At 41.9% G+C, this 15,897-nt stretch overlaps 2 protein-coding genes across 2 annotated transcripts in view; both read left to right on the top strand.

Moving 5' to 3' along the window:
* Window positions 1–15,897, top strand: part of LOC121193016 — a 293,109-nt gene that overhangs the window by 174,958 nt on the left and 102,254 nt on the right. The window lies entirely within an intron of this gene.
* On the top strand, window positions 2,334–13,961 carry cnpy1 (canopy FGF signaling regulator 1). Its single transcript, XM_041055571.1, has 6 exons — window positions 2,334–2,432; window positions 5,466–5,568; window positions 6,057–6,172; window positions 11,413–11,625; window positions 13,308–13,404; window positions 13,781–13,961. The coding sequence occupies exons 2-6, from the start codon at window positions 5,475–5,477 to the stop codon at window positions 13,819–13,821; spliced, it is 561 nt and encodes a 186-aa protein (XP_040911505.1). The 5' UTR covers window positions 2,334–2,432; window positions 5,466–5,474; the 3' UTR covers window positions 13,822–13,961.

Here is a 15,897-nt window from a genome sequence, read left to right as displayed (position 1 = left end):
CTATGGCTGGTGTGAAAATATATCCCCCCCTTTTTTTTCTTTAAGCTTATCGGCTAATCCAAAGGAATGAATCCAGGTGGAGGATGCAGCACATCCAGCTGTCTGAGTGGGTCCTTGACTCCAGCTGGGAACACCTGCTCACTGAAACTCTCAGCACAGCACTCACAGTCCCCTTGCAGAGATCGGTCAACTAAAAAAAAACAAAAAAAAAAAACAAAACAACAAACTACATGCATATATTAGCTTCAAGTAATGTCCACATCCTACACTGTGCAGGGGAAATTAGCAAGGCCTTGCAATTATCTCTATTTTTTTTTTTTTTTTTAACATTCATTGCTTTCTAATATTTTCAATTAAAACACAAGGCACAGCCACAACTAGAAAGCCTTACATCACTGGACACTATTCTCAAATCTCTGAAAATCACTCATCATTGATTTTTTACAGTACTAAGTGAACATGTTTCTCCTGTTATTTTTCTTTTCTTTCCACAATCACAGTCATTCCTTCGGAAGCATATGGCTGCCATGCCAGAAGAAGAAAGCCCAATCAATATCACGTAGTAGGCTACAAACTGATCGCATGTTATGAATAATGATAAACAGGTTGATACAGGAGGAAAAAGACGTCTCGGAGGGTGGGGGGGGGGGGGGGGGGGGGGTGTTACTGAGGGACCATGAACCTACTGAACAGGCAAAGTACACAGAGTATGATACACTCACGAGCACAGTCTACTGCTTTTGTCTATCTGATTGATCAAAGTAAAATCCCCTGCACTTGTGCTGACATGCAAACACGTTACCTTGGTTACCAAATGATTTTTTTTTTTACCAAGATAAAATACAGATTATCTAGACAGATTCAAAAGCTCTCTTCCTGAACAGAAGGAAGTCATGCTAAAACCACATATCTAATATTACAAAATCCTGTGCTTTCAGACCACGAACCACACCAAGTCCACACCAAGAGCCCTTTTTTTAAATGGTCTTGGTCCACTTGTTTGGTCTGCACCAGGGTTCAATGAACAGCTTTCTCACCAACATGAGTTTTTTTTTTTTTACTCAGCCAGCACAACACAGGAAACAAGCAAGCTTTTTGTTGTCTGACATCGTGATGAAGGTAGAGCACCCTTTTGCTGGGAAACCTGAGGTCCCCAGGAGTGAGGGCTGCAGTTCGGCCCTGCTTGCTCTCTTTCCAGACAGCTTCCTTCCTCGATGCCCGGCAAGGGACTTTACACTCATCATGTTTGTTTCTTTGTAGATGGGAGAGATAGAGAGAAAAACAACCATCATCTGACTGTAGCTAAGCCGACCGCTTTTTTTTTGCTTTTGGTCACACCAGACTGCTGAAGGGAGGACATTGTCATGTACCGGAGCACCCAAGACCTTGATGTTATAGACGACATTCAATTAGTAGCCCTGGAAACCAGGTCAGATCCCCCTGTGAAGACACCACCTGGCTCAGTGCCTCACTGACACACACGCAACACACAACACACAACACACAGGTGGAGAAGAGCTGTTATGTTTGGAGGAGGGGAATAATTCTTCAGTAAGATCCATCACAGTTTACAACTACAAAAGCTTTATTTGACCATAAAATACATTCAAGATAAATTGTCACAATTTATCCTAATTACAGTTACACTGTAGGTCTGCTGTACCACGTCATTATGATCACATCAATGGATATCAAACAGACGTTTTAGGCTTAGAGTGAGAGTGAATGTTAGAGTCTGGTTTTAAAATTGCCTACATGTGCATGAAGTATCTGACTGCAGATCAGGAAGCCTGTGTTTTGAACTTGGTAAAAAAAATCGTGTTGCGTTCATGTGCAGGCCTTTAATCTATTTCTTCTGTTTGTGAGGAGTTTAGACTGCTACAGTTTTTTGTTTTTTCCCCGCGGGCCATTGAACGCCCCAGCCAAAGACACACAAAAAGAGTCCTGGGACGAACCGCCAGAGACACCGCGGCTGTGTGATTGGCCAGTGCTTTTTGAGTCTGGAACATGATTGGCTGACCGGGCCGAGCTTGCCCGAACGTGGCTACAGCAGAGCCGGGCACGTACAGATACCGACAGACAGCCCCCCCGGTTCACCGTCAGGTGAGCCGCGTTAAGTCAGAAGGAAGCAGCTGACTGCGCTTTCAAAATTAAAACCCAAACCGTGTCGAATGTAGACTCAGATATTGTAGTGGAGGAGGAACATTAATAAAAAAAAACGACCTTCACTTTTTGTGGATTATTTGCTACACGTTCACGGTCATCTCAGTCCCCGCGGACAGCTAAAGTATTAATTGTCAGTCAATAAAGATTTTACTTTGAAAGTAAGGAGCGGAAAGAGAAAACTTGTAGTGACAGTGACAGTTCACTGCTGGTTCAACACCGCTGTCTGCCGCTAACGTTAGCCGCGTGCAGCTTGCTGTCCTCGCCAGGTAAGACAGGCTGCCTGCCAGCCGTTCAGCCGTCCTTTTTAGCCCTCGTATGCACAGTGCCGACCACCAAACCCCCTTCGCAAAGCGTTGCAATTTAAGTTGGTCTTGCGTCCTCTGTGACGAGTGTATCCGCAGGAAGGTAATGAAATACATTTAACGATGTGACTTGAGCCTGCCTACTGTTCGGCGTATACCCAATCCAGCAAACAGCACGAATTCAAATACATTTTCATCGTTTTTACATTTGGGTTGACAGTCACTCTCACTTGATCAAGGTACACCCGGGCGGGGGCGGGTGTATTTAAATAATAGATAATAATGAATAATTATTTATTAATTATTTTATTTTAATTTGATATATTACAATTGAAATTTTCAGGAAACAATATACTGCTTATTTCACACTAGTTGATTCCAGTCGATCCGGAAAGTGTCCTAAGCACAGGCTGAGCGCGACCAGGGTCCAGGTGCGGGACAGTCCAGCTTATCAGACCTGTTCACTAACGGCGTCCTGCGAGTTTCTCAAGATGCTCGTGACACCTGTGACCGTGACACCTGTCCCCGTAGTTGTGGCGTTATGAAATAGTGAATGTTCACTGGTGTGGAAATGTTGTCTAAACAGTGTCAACATGTAATTTCACAATTATCTAAAATCCCACCTTTAAGGAAAAGTTTTGGTCCCCACCTGGCTGTATTGTAGTTACCACAGATGCTTGAGGCCATCTTAAAAATGTATTTGACTGACTGCACAGGAACAAGTAGTGAATACGCTGTAAGTTTAATTTACTTAAAACATATTAGGTAACCCGTTACCTTAAAAATTGTATGTAATTATGTTATTTTAAGTTCCATACATTAAATATAAAGTTGATTGAACTTCAGACTTCTTTTGTAATATCAGTTAAATTTCCCCAATCATCCCATTTAGTGTTTTAAAGTTAAGTGAGCAGAATATTTTGTATCTTCCACAGAAGAGATGCTAAGTTGTGCGCAAGCTGTTTTTCTAAATCATCATCCTCACCAGCTTCTTCTAACTTAGTATGTTCACATCTGCTCTTATGCAGTATCATTGTCATGGCTCATATATACATAATCCTCCATTTCTATTCCTCACTCGTGCGCTTTGAATGTGGAAGAGACGCTGCTTTTGAAGTTACAGTCTTAATATCGTGTTCTTACTTCACGGTTTACTTTTCAGTGTGCAGTATGCAAGTGAGTAAACTAGTCTCAGATCAGGACTCAGGAAACCCACATGACAGACAGCGAAACTTGGCGGGAAAAGAGTACTTTTAGCGTACTGAGTGATTTAAATGTGCGGAGATGATCCTAATGTAAACAGAGAAATGATTCCATTCTTTAAAACACTGCACTCTCGTTACCTCAGATACAAGAGGCCATCTTAAAACCGTGTTTGACTGACTGGACCTATTTCTCAGGACTGTGTAAGCGAGTAACATCTCCCTGACTTATTTTAGTTTGGGTGAACTAAAAAGGCTTCTAAGTCTAATTGTGTGTCTGGGGCTGTGAGGGTTATTACATAAGTACCTGGGGTCAGTAAAGTTTTGTGACTGCATCTGTCACAGTTGTGACAAAATCGCAGTGATGAAATCTGTCCACACACAGATAGACATACACACGCGCACACACACACACGTGACTGGGGGTGAGATACCTTCTTCTTTGTCTTTGGTTTTACTGGCAGACTACAAAACAGTGTTAAAGGTGCACGCCGCCACCTACTGACATCATGTAACACTATGACTTTATGAAGATGTTCCATTTCGAATGTGCTTTGGCTGAAGCCCTACCTGCCCTCAGAGGCAGTTCACCAAATTTGTTTACAATTTGTCATTTTGGCAAATGGCTCTAAAAACTACAATACCTGTGAGTCTGTGCTGCCATTATGGCAAAGAAGCTCAGAGTGGTAGAAAACTCAAACTGGTTTCTTGCTGAATTTGTGCCCTGAATTAGTTTTCTCAACGCTATTATATACATACATGCTTCCTCGCGCTTGGCGGTTGGATTTTTGTTAAGGGTTGCATCTTGTGAGTGGTTTACTTCTGTCCACAGGCTTCTTGTAGCTTTTAACTTTTATCAAAGAAGCACATATTTTGATCCAATTGTGAGTCACCATTAATGTCTTTGGAAAAATGAATGGGAACCTGCAGCGTCTTAAACAAGTGCTCACAGTTTGCATCTTTGTTTTGTCATCTCTTAGCACTTAAGACTAGAGCTGGGTATCGAATTCAATACTTCCTAAGGTACCGACCGAATTACCTCGATACTATCGGGTATCGAAAAATGTCATTTAGTTCGATACCAAATTTCGCTACCTAATGGGTTAATCTCGTCAACGTCAGTGAGCCAGTAAGTGGTGGAAAAGATCTACAGTGTGGCTCCATTTTAGCAGCATCGATGCTAACAGTGCACAGTGCAAAATATGTATTGGCATGAAGGACACTCTGCCAAAGCTTTCTGACTTGGCAACAAGTTATCTCTGTATGCAAACAACATCCACACCCTCAGAACGTACCTTTTCTACTGCTGGGGACACTGTTAGCCTGGAGCGAGCTTGTCTGACACTTGAAAAAGCAGACATGCTGATTTTTCTGAAGAACAACTGCAGAGTGATATAATGGTAAACTGCAGTAAGCCTAATATACTGACTTGAAACTCTTAATTTTGCACTGAAACTATTTGCACTAGTTCATTGTGTTGGTTACATTTGTTACATTCTACTTTTTTCACTTCTTACTTTGCACGTTTTCCATGTATCTATGAATGAAAAAGTGCAGAAACTGAAAAATAAAACCAAAGTTTTTCAAAGTTATGTGTAATGTAGATTTTCTAAAATAGATTTTTTTTTAAATTCGGTATTGAAAAAAGTGTCGTTCAGGAATCGGTATCAAAGGAAAGGTATCAGTATCCAAATTTTTAGGAACGATACCCAGCCCCACTTAAGACATCCTAATGTGATTTATCAGACTTAATTTCTATCTGTCTGTCTGTCCATCTGTCTGTCTGTCCTGTTAGGTTATCAGCATGGGCTCATGGATTATTCAGACAGCTGTGATGGTGCTATCGGTCTTCATCAGCAGCGGCCAGGGAAAGAGAGACAAGGTGCTCTACTGTTCTGGTAAGTCGGCTCAGGCGGAACGATTCTGTTCCATGAAATACTGCTACATACTGCTGTTGCTCTAAGGAACGCAGCACTTGAACTGCAATCCCATATTTTGAAGGGTAACAAAAGTATCATGTGCAACCGTGTACCTTAACATAGATAAAGCAAAGGCGCCCACTGGAAAGTCAAATCTCCACTAGCTAGTGGTCAGACTGCAGAAGCAGCTGTGTCCAGATGTCTGTCCTGTTCACAGTAGGACAAAGTTAAACCAAGAAGTAGCTCCTTGAGAGCTAATAATATTGAATCGATACAGCGGATAAGTGTATTAATACCAAAAAAAACACTGACTCTGTCACATGGTGTGTCCAGCAGAGAGCAGCGACCAGTTGCTTTGTTTTACAGGACGCTGTAAAGTGTCCTGCTCACCGCAATCCTTTAATAACCGCACATCCTTATCAAAAATTCATTCAATGGATCTTCTGACATTCATCTGTGTTTCTCAGCGTGCCGAGCAATTGTGGACGAACTGAACTACTCGATCAGTCAGGTGGACCCAAAGAAAACCATCAACGTGGGCAGCTTTAGACTCAACCCTGATGGGACCCTGAAAGACAAGAAGGTACAGAACACCGATGTGTCACTAAAGACGCTCTGACCTCACCGCTCACTCCACCTGTCTCCTGCTGCTCACAGTTATATGTGGTGCTTGAAGCAGCCTGTATGCTAAGAGAGAAAGAGAGAGGCCTCCTTCCCTGTTATTCATTCATTTTTACTACATTTGTTGGGAAGCAGTGATTAGAGAGATCACTGCAGTCCTTTTCTCCTCGGAGTTGATTGGTCTGTGATGTCGCTGGGGTTTGTGTGTGAACACAGACTATGGATCCAGGTTATTGTTCCTGACCTAATGAGGTCACGTCCCACTGGAACCTGGACATCCTCTATGGCCAGGGACCAGGCTATCATGAGGTGTCCAGCTCTGCCATTGATTTCCTGATCTCTGTGTAGACTGTCACTGATAGCTGCACTGATGGATGTGTGCAGGCAAGACAAATGAGCTGAGCCAAAGCGGTAAAATATTCTTTTAATTTTATTTATATATATTACATCTCCATTTATTAAGAAGCAGCTTTGCTTACATTTGGTGTTGACTGAGAAATATAGCATTATGCTAGACTAATCCTAATGAATCAATGAGTTGAGTCCTCCTTTTACATTATGGGATTAAGTACAAATCCCCAGGTTATATTACCTTGTAAAGAGTGGGTTTAAGTGCAGCACTCCAGAATCAGACACATTTAAACACCAGCCGTTTTGCTGGTTGGATGGATGGTGCATTGATATCATCCAGACCAGAAAATCCAAGTGTCTTTCATGGTGCAGTTAATGTCATTATTTAGATATGAATTCTGAATACTCTGCTTTCTGGAGTTCATCCCCAGAAATAAGAATTCCAACATAAATCTCATTTCATCAGAGTTAACGTTCCATGAGAAGTACTCCAAATGATTTAATGTGGCACGTCTATAAAAGTCAGGGGACTTGCCTCAAGCTTCAAAGATGCTGGCTCCCATACTTCCCATAATGCAACTCAGCATATTGTTTACTTCTCACCTCAGTTTGTAACACATTTTTGTTGTAAAATCTTCTTTGAATGCATCACTACAACCCAGATGAGTTGTTTTCCCGGTGAAAATGATTTGGGTTTTTTTTTTTTTTTTAAATCATGCTTAGTCACCAGGCCAGTATAGTGTGACTCCTCCACAGATGAGCTCCTCCTCAGCTCTTAGCTGACACTAACCTCCACCTGTTGCATTGTTTGGTCAATCAAATGTTACTGAGCAGAGAAGAAGCCAAACCTTGATCCCCATGCCCTCCCCGACTCCCTCCTTTTCAGCAGCCTTTGAGCTAGTGTGAATCAGAGAGGGAGGGATGTCACAGCTTAGATGCCATCAGTGAGGAGGATTTGCAGGCTTTAAGTCTCTGCTCTTTGGCCTTCTCACAGTAGGACTTCCTGGATGCATGGGGCTGCTCTCTGGCACAAAAGTTAAACCTGCCTGCCGCAACAATGACACATTTAAGGCCTCCAAAGACATTGAACTTAGTTGGAGCGGTGAGCTGATCTCATAGTGACCGGTGGGAAGTCATGCATTGAGAATGAGAGGATGCACAATGGCATGCTGACACAGTGACACACAATATCATGGCCCAGAAATGTGACTGAGTAAGGTGACATGCAGTTTTTCTTCTCTTTTCTTCTCTCTCTCTCTCTTTTTTTTTATTTAATCCAGAGAGGTTTTCTTTTCTCTCCGCTGGGTTCTTAAAGGAATAGTTCAACATTCTGAGAGATAACACTTCTTGACTTTCTTTCTGAACATGAGATGAGAAAGTGGATATAAGTCTCAAGTTTTGTTCACAAAAAAAAAATGTTGCCAGAGAGTTAGAAGGAGAATTTAACTCTGCAGAGCCTCAAATTTGCGGTGTCAGAAATCAGCAACACAAACAGAACAAATTCAGCCGAGTCAGTCATCGCGTTAGACCCAGAACAATTAGAAAAGGGTAAAAGCGCCAGAAACAGAGGGAATGTGAAGTTAGACACTACAAAACGTTTTTCTAAAGCAAAGGGGAGCGATAGTCGCTGAGATATCAGAGCGGAGACTCGGACAGTAGCTGATGTTGCACTGTCAGGTGTTAGGACGTGGGATGGTACTGGACAGAGACCTGCAGAAAGACGCTGAGGCAGTAAGAGGAGAGAGAGAGAGAATTTCCCGACAGCTACTGAAATGTAGAAGCTGCTATGATGAAATCTGACATCTAAAAAAAAAGTCTCAGTAACTCAGCAACTAACTCAACAACTATAATTCTGAAGTCAAACGAGTGTGTTTCCCCCACGAGGAGAGCCAGTCTTTCTGTTCAGGACTCGTACGACAGGTACGGGGCCCGACTACACATGAACATTAACCAGCTCTAGGCGTGATTTAATGTTACTTTGAGGTTGCGTATCATATCCAGTCTGCTAATCACAACCTGCCTCATTATTTCTCTTATGTCATGATGAAGTCAGTTTATCAGGGACATTCTTTCCTTACTAATCCATGTTTTCAATAGCATAATAGTCAAAATGACATTTTAGCTTCTCCTTCCACAGTGCACCTTGATGACAACATTATTATTATTATTATTATGATTATTATTAATTTATTGCTCTTCATTGGCCCGTATCACCAGGACAATGAAATTGAAAGGCCCCTGTCGTCTGCAGTGCAATAATGGCTCCCTGTCCAATGGGAATTGAATGGAGGATAGCATCCCTAAGAAGCCTATTCTCTGGCCCCAACTGGTCGCCCCCCCCCCCCCCCCACCAGCACTACCAACCCCCCGCCCCATTCTTCAAACAACGCTGTGACTGACAGCTCCCTTTCACATGACTCCGACTGGCAAGGAAGGGGTTTAATTCCAAACCATTTTGTAGCATGGCATGATAATGACTCAGACCCAAGCCCACGGGCTGAGGTGGACCGACGTGGTTTTATTGTTGGGTGGGGGGTTCTTTTCTTTTTTAAAAATGGGGGTGAGATGAGATTCAAGACTTATTATATTATATAATGATGCATTGTTAAAAAAAATGCCCAACACTATATAAAGCAGTTAAAATTAGCTTCAGCTTGGCTAGCTGCAGCATGTTAATGCTACTTTATACACAATAACAATAAGCATGTTATATAAAATAATATTAGAAATACCTGCAAGGGCTCATTTTCCATCTGAGTACTTTTTACTTGGGATAATTAATGTGTTAATTATTTGGGTGATAACAGTCATGTGCTTTCACCCAGTCAACAATTAAATGAAATGAAAAGTCATGCTTGGCTGGGATTGAAATCTAAAGCACTTTGTCCATTATTATGGTCCTAAAAGGTTACAAATGAAAAAAACTGCCAAGCCAAACGACTAGTTCTTCCATTGTGTTTGTCCAGTCTTTCAAATGTTTCCCTTTAACCCTTTTCCAAATGCTTAATATAAATCTGCAGACTGTAATCATACTCGCCATCGTAGCAGAGAAAGTATATTTTTTCTGCATTTGGGATCTGTCCCCCTAATGAACTTACATCAGGAGTCACAGGAAGTAGTGCAACACAGCGTCTGCTCTACTGTACAAGAAACTTTTTTGTGCAAAACTGTCCTGTTGACTGTGCAGTGGTTTTACACTGTTGGTTACACAATACAAGCTGTTTAAATATCATCCTGGGCTTTAGGAAATTGTGAAATTGTGTTTCTAAACCGAACAATATCAAAAATATCGAAGTGCACAAGTAGATAATCAAAAATAATGAGCTCTGCCAGCATACTAGACTTGGCATAAACACTAATTTTACTCATTCAGTAGATGACATGTCACCACCGGTGTCAAAGTCATCGCAAGCAGATTTTGATTGATAGGTGAACCTCATCGTCATTTGCCGGCGTGACCTACATCCCCACGGTGCTCGCCCTCCAACCTTTGGCCCCGCGCTGTATCCCATTCTGTCGACCGGCTAACTTCCTTCCTTCCTCCTCGGCACAACAGTGTTGTCAAGCTCAAGGGATCTTCTGCTGAATGAATCAAAAGCTAAAGAGATGGGGTCAACCTTAAAGACAGAGGGATCAGTGATTGGTTGGTTTTATTTTTTTTTTTTTAACTATGCAGAAGCTGCCTTTTGAGCAGTGAAGGAGGCAGAAAGACCGAGGACGCAAAGGAGGGATTTGCTGGAAAACAGATGGTGGAGAGGCCCTTTGTCACTTTGTGACATCTCAAAGTGTGTGTGCGTGTGTGTGTGTGTGTGTGTGTGTGTAATCAGCCCAGAAGGCAACACAGTCAGAGAGACACACGAGGTAAGGGAATAATATATCTGCATTGTTATCATGCAGTGATATCTTGCAGTTCATCTGCAAGATGCCCTCCGACGCTCCCGTCTTCCTCTCAGTGCCCCCCCCCCCCCCCCCCCCCCCCCTTAAAAACAACAACACAAAAAAAATTCCTCCCCTCATCCCCACCCTGCCACCTTTTGACCAGAGAAGACAAGGAAGATTTCCTCCTTTGATCAATGGAGAGTGGACAGGGGATGAATGGGCTAAAAGGAGCAGCAGAGGCAGTGCGGGGGCTGAGAGGATGAGTTGTTTACCCTGCACTTGGCTTCTGTTGAGGCCTTCCTCTTTCTCCCATCAGCTCCACCGACCGCGCTCTCCTCAGGAAACCAACCCCTCCCTTGCCTGGTCAGAGGTGGAAAGAGCACTCCCCCCTCTCCTTCCCTTTTCACCCTTTTCACCGCCCCGTCCTTGCCCTCTCACACCCGGGCATCACCCCTGTTTCCCAGTATCCTTTCCGAGGATGGTGGGAGGAGGCTGCTACACCTGTCTTGACCCGTCTAGACACCATCTCCTCGCTATTTTGTCCTCAAGGGGGTCCGGGGTTGGAGGGGGGTACACAGGAGTTTGGATGGAGAGGTGGGGAGGGCATTCACCCAGGTTAAAAGTCAGAGATTTGTTCATGAGGATGGAGGAAAACCCAGCGGAAGCAAGAGGTCACCATGCTGACCCACACAGACCTTTTGTGTTGTTTGGTTGCAAGGGCAGTGAAGTATTGTTAATCTTTTTAGGTTAGGTTTCTTCGAATTCTTCTTCTTCTTTTTATCATTATTATTATTGTTGTTTTTTTGTATTATTATTATTAGTACTAGTAGTAGTTTGGTGTTCTTGTGTTATTTATGAATCAGTAGAGGAAAGAATGCAAAAATAAGACGGATGGCTGGAGCACAGGGCGCCGGTACACTCATGCCACCAAGCAGCTCATTATCTGCTCTCTCTCTGTGGTTGTGTGGCCAGGTGCCTCTCGCTCGCTCGGAGACCCACCTCAGCGAGCTCCTGGATGGGGTATGCGGCAGCATGAGCGACTACGCCCTCCATGTGGACCCTGACACCCAGCACAAACAGTACATGAGGTTTGCTCCCAGGAGCAGCGGGGCCGCCGGGGACTTCCCCGACTTCAAAAACTTCCAGTTTGACGGACCCGAGGCACCCAGCGCCCTGAAATTTGCAGTGAGTGCAAACACGCATCATGACACTGTAGAATATAATAAATTTTGGGACATGTATTTACAACGTGTCATCCTTCACTCCGCTTGTGAGCGAAGTAGCTCGTTGCTACTTTCTTAACTGAGCTGCTTCATTTAAACTGACTTTGTATGAATTGGTTAGTAGGAAACATTTGTAGCACGGTTCAATCAAAAGCAATCAACTGTGTAAACAGGAAGTATTTTTGAGATATGTTGTATTTAAATACAACATATTATAGATTTTGATTAAATACATTTGAGATATGTTGTATTTTAAAATCCTCCCGCTTTATATTTGTTGTTAACCCTTTAAGTCTGAAGGTGGCTGCTTATTTTTTGCTGACTATAAAATTCATTTCATATCAGTTAGATATAGATTATTGAATTCATTTTGGAATTATTCAGGATAAAATAATTGATGCAACAGTGTATAAAGGTAGACGAAAACAAACACATTTTAACTGAAGAAACAAATATCAACGAAATTTCAACTTTAAAAAAATTGAACAAATACTTTATTTTTTGTGCTTTCAAGTCCTTAGGAGTTTCGGCTTTGTCTAATTGTTATTTATCTGATCTGTTTTATGTCCAGACATGTTTTAGATAATCATTGCTTGCTATAGTCACACCATGCTCTGTCTTCTGCTCTGTAATCTCAGTGCATCATATTAGAAACTTTCAGTCATTTCGGTTCAGGCAACAGTTTTTCCTGCAGTTAACAAGAGTAAATATTCAATTCCAGACATTTGTGTGTTCATGTGTGTGCAGGCTTTTTGGTTAGCTGGTGCAAGCTTTCTAGCTTTGCCACACATTATGCCTTGTTGTGTCATGTGACCAAAGCATTGGCATTGATTTTTTTTTTTTTTTTTTTTTTTTTTTTTTTTATGAATGGGGACAAAAAAAATTGAAATGACGTTTCCGGTTGCTGTATAGCTGCAGAGGGCGTGTACCGTGTCACATTCAGCATGACTTGAATTTGTGTGAACTTCCACACAGACCTCGTCGATCATATTTAAATTTCCACAATTTATTTAAATCTCCAAATTTTTTTTGATTATATCAAATCAAAACCTTTTGACCTTTTGATCATCTTAATTCAGGTGACAGGGATGTTTAAGATTCTTAGCGCGCACCCTAAAGATCTCGTTATTTCTTCTTTATTATTTATAAAGTGTTTTTTTTGCAGGTGGACCTGAAAATTAAATCTTCATAAGTGCTGTTGAGCTAGATTTATAACGGGAGTTCCCTCTGCTTTGTTGAACATCCTGCTGCTCAGTTTATGGAAAATTGTTGGAGCTAAAATTCACGTCACAGGTCATTTTTGCTTTTACATGTTCCTCGTCTGGTTGCAGTTTTTTTTTTTTTTTTTTTTTTTCAGCAGCTACCTGCAGAAATCCATGAAATAAAAGTTAAATCAGAGCCAGGATCACAGGCCGAGCTTGATATCAAGCTCCCAGTGAATGAATGTGAAGTATTTTGGCTTAGCAGTGTGACCACTGAGCTGTCAAGATGTCGGAACACTTTGGCAAACAGCGTTCCCATGATTGTGCGGAAAGACTTGTGTGTGTGTGTGTGTGTGTGTGTGTTGTATATGCATGGCTAAGCACCCTCAGCTCTGCCCCCCACCCCTTAACTCTTTCTTGTGCTCTTGTGTTTTTGTCTCAGTGTGAAACAGTCGTGGAGGAGCTGGAGGATGATATCATCTCTCTGTTCAGCGAGGGCGCTGAGCATGTGCAGGAGGAGTTATGCAACCGAGTCTCAGGTACCACAGCTTCCTCACACATTCTCTACCACAGCCCCTCTCATCACGTGACGAAGTATCAGATAGAAGAAATGAATGACATTTCAGAGCAACACTGCACAATTTCATTGAGAATTTAGTAGATAAAAGATTAAATCTGAGTACGAGAAGCAATCATCATTATACTGAGACACCTTTGCCCATTTAAACAGCCCATGTTTGGGCCTAACACAGTGTCACAGTCAGCCCCTTTCCACAAATCATCCCGATCAACTCCATAAACAGTAAATTCAGTCTTTCTCATTGTGTCACCACATTGCAACATGGTTTGTTATTCATGCAGACAAGTCATTAACCTCATCACTCATATGTTTGTCTTTCTGTTTTTGGATTTCAGATTACTGTAGAATCAGCAGCCACACAGACAAGGAGTTATAGTGTTGTTTTTTATATATATATATATATCTTCAGTGGATGAAAGTGGGACCACATTTTTGTCACAGAGACAAAGAAGAGACCAGAAAATAAAATCTGTTTTTGACAAATGAATGAAAAAAAATAAAAAATAAAAGACAAAATCTTGATACACACACTGCTGGCTCTTATTTCTGTACAGTGACTGCTTCTTCTTGGTTTGACAGACCATAATCAGACCTACAAACCAGGTGCAACGAATGAAGACTGCGAACAGACTTTGTTTGCATGCTTCCTGTCAGAGTGAATTTATAGTGTTGACATGCAGGACACATATAATTGTAAGATATTTTCTTTCTCTGAATGCCTTCCTCTGTTTTCTAGCAAAGTAAACTGATCATCTTTGGGTTTTGCACCGCTGGTCGGACAAAATGAGAGTGACGGCCATGTTCTGCTAATTTCTAAGGTTTCATGGACTAAATGCTGAATCATTTAATTGACTGTGTATGAAAAGGACCATACCGGTTTCAGATAGACAAGTGTCCTCTCACGCAAACTAGCAGGTGTACAGACTGGAGCCAACACTGAAGAATCCATTGTCTGATTGGAGCAGACAGCGCAGCAGCTGGTTTGTTGATTGGCTAGAACACTGTGTATTGATATGCTAAAGGATTGCATGTCCACAGGGCAAGCATGTTAGGAGCTCAGACTGTGTCATACTGAAGCTAACTCTTGACACATTCAGAGATTACTGAAAGGTTTCTGGGCTTGGCTGAGGTTAATAGACTGAAACGTTCTTGGTTATGCAGTGGGGGCCACTTTTTCATGATGTACACCAACACTTAGCAGCCAAACTAAAAGTCTGTGGCTGCTAGAAAACCTGTGAACTCAAAGGAAAAAAAAAACACTGAACATCACATATATATATATAAAATGAAAATGGAAATTACACTGAGCAGATGTTTCAGGAAATTACTCTTTAAAAAGTGAATATTTCAGCTCAAATTTCACATTTGCTCCAGCAGGGGGTGTTTGTTTAAAATGTCCTGCTCTGCACCACTGAGAAACAGAGCCTTGAACCCCTCTAGGGTTCAGGTATAAGGCTGCACCCCTTTTCTTGTTGTTGGTTGTGCGTCCACAGTGTTTGACACTCCACTGCGCAGTAGAGCTAGCCCCACTGACGCCCGCTCCAGTCCTCCTGTTAGCTGCTGTGCACTGAACTTGTTGGGCGTTTCAGTTCATCACGCTTCATGAACACAAGTAGACAGAAGAGAGAGAAGACAAGAGAAACAGCAGTGTTTTAGCGAGTAGTAGCTACAGGCTAAATATGCCACGAGCCTGTATTTTGATTCTTGTTTGTTAATAGAAATAATCTAATCAAAGGAGTTCTTATTCATTTGTCAATGGCAATAATATAATAATATTTTATGGAAAACATCTACTGAGTGGACTTAATCTTTAACAGACCCAAAAAACAGACTCAAAAAGCAGATTGAGTCCTAGTCCTTTTGCCTTCAGACTTGACAAGCTTCACTGTATAATATCATCAAAGTCTTAAGGTCACTGTGCCGCCACAAAAATGCCATGTGATGCAACCTACCAAATTTGAAGTTGCTTGGGTTTATTCTGAAGTTGTTAAAATACAAAGCCTGTAAATGTCTTTACAGCCCCACCCTGATGCGTTCCCATTTTCTCAACTAACCCTGACTGTGTTGAAGAGACAGCCTTAGTTCTGCATAAACTATTAGACTCAACTGGCTTTTCTCAAAATGCAAATGGGCCCATTCACTCTTCATCAGCCTTCATCTTGTTCTGGCACATGACGCAGAAACGGAACATTTTGTCTGATCATTTTTAGTAACGTGATGATGGACTACACAACATTTCCATTACAGCAGGTGTCTGTCTGATAATGCTGTAACTAAATTTAAGAAAAACTATTCCACTGTTACTGACTTCATGTTATTTACTCCAGTGTAACAGAGGACAGTTATCTCAACTTTACTCCCACAAAGGCTGATGATCTCTTCTATAGACATTAAAGACATCATAGTACCCTACTGTCCCAACAGGACACTCTGCTCTCAAAATGCAGGCTTA

This window comes from Toxotes jaculatrix, chromosome 14 (genome assembly GCF_017976425.1).
Source record: "Toxotes jaculatrix isolate fToxJac2 chromosome 14, fToxJac2.pri, whole genome shotgun sequence".
In the NCBI taxonomy this organism is placed as follows: domain Eukaryota; kingdom Metazoa; phylum Chordata; class Actinopteri; family Toxotidae; genus Toxotes; species Toxotes jaculatrix.
The sequence above is the reverse complement of the archived record's forward strand: the minus strand, read 5'-3'. Positions and strand labels throughout refer to the sequence as shown.

What these genes read in the sequence shown, in the direction of transcription:
- cnpy1 (XM_041055571.1), top strand. Translation starts at nt 5,475, where the DNA reads ATGGGCTCATGGATTATTCAGACAGCTGTGATGGTGCTATCGGTCTTC. An exon ending in CAAGGTGCTCTACTGTTCTG is followed by an intron (nt 5,569 to 6,056) that starts GTAAGTCGGCTC and finishes TGTGTTTCTCAG; the next exon opens with CGTGCCGAGCAATTGTGGAC. An exon ending in GTTATGCAACCGAGTCTCAG is followed by an intron (nt 13,405 to 13,780) that starts GTACCACAGCTT and finishes TTTGGATTTCAG; the next exon opens with ATTACTGTAGAATCAGCAGC.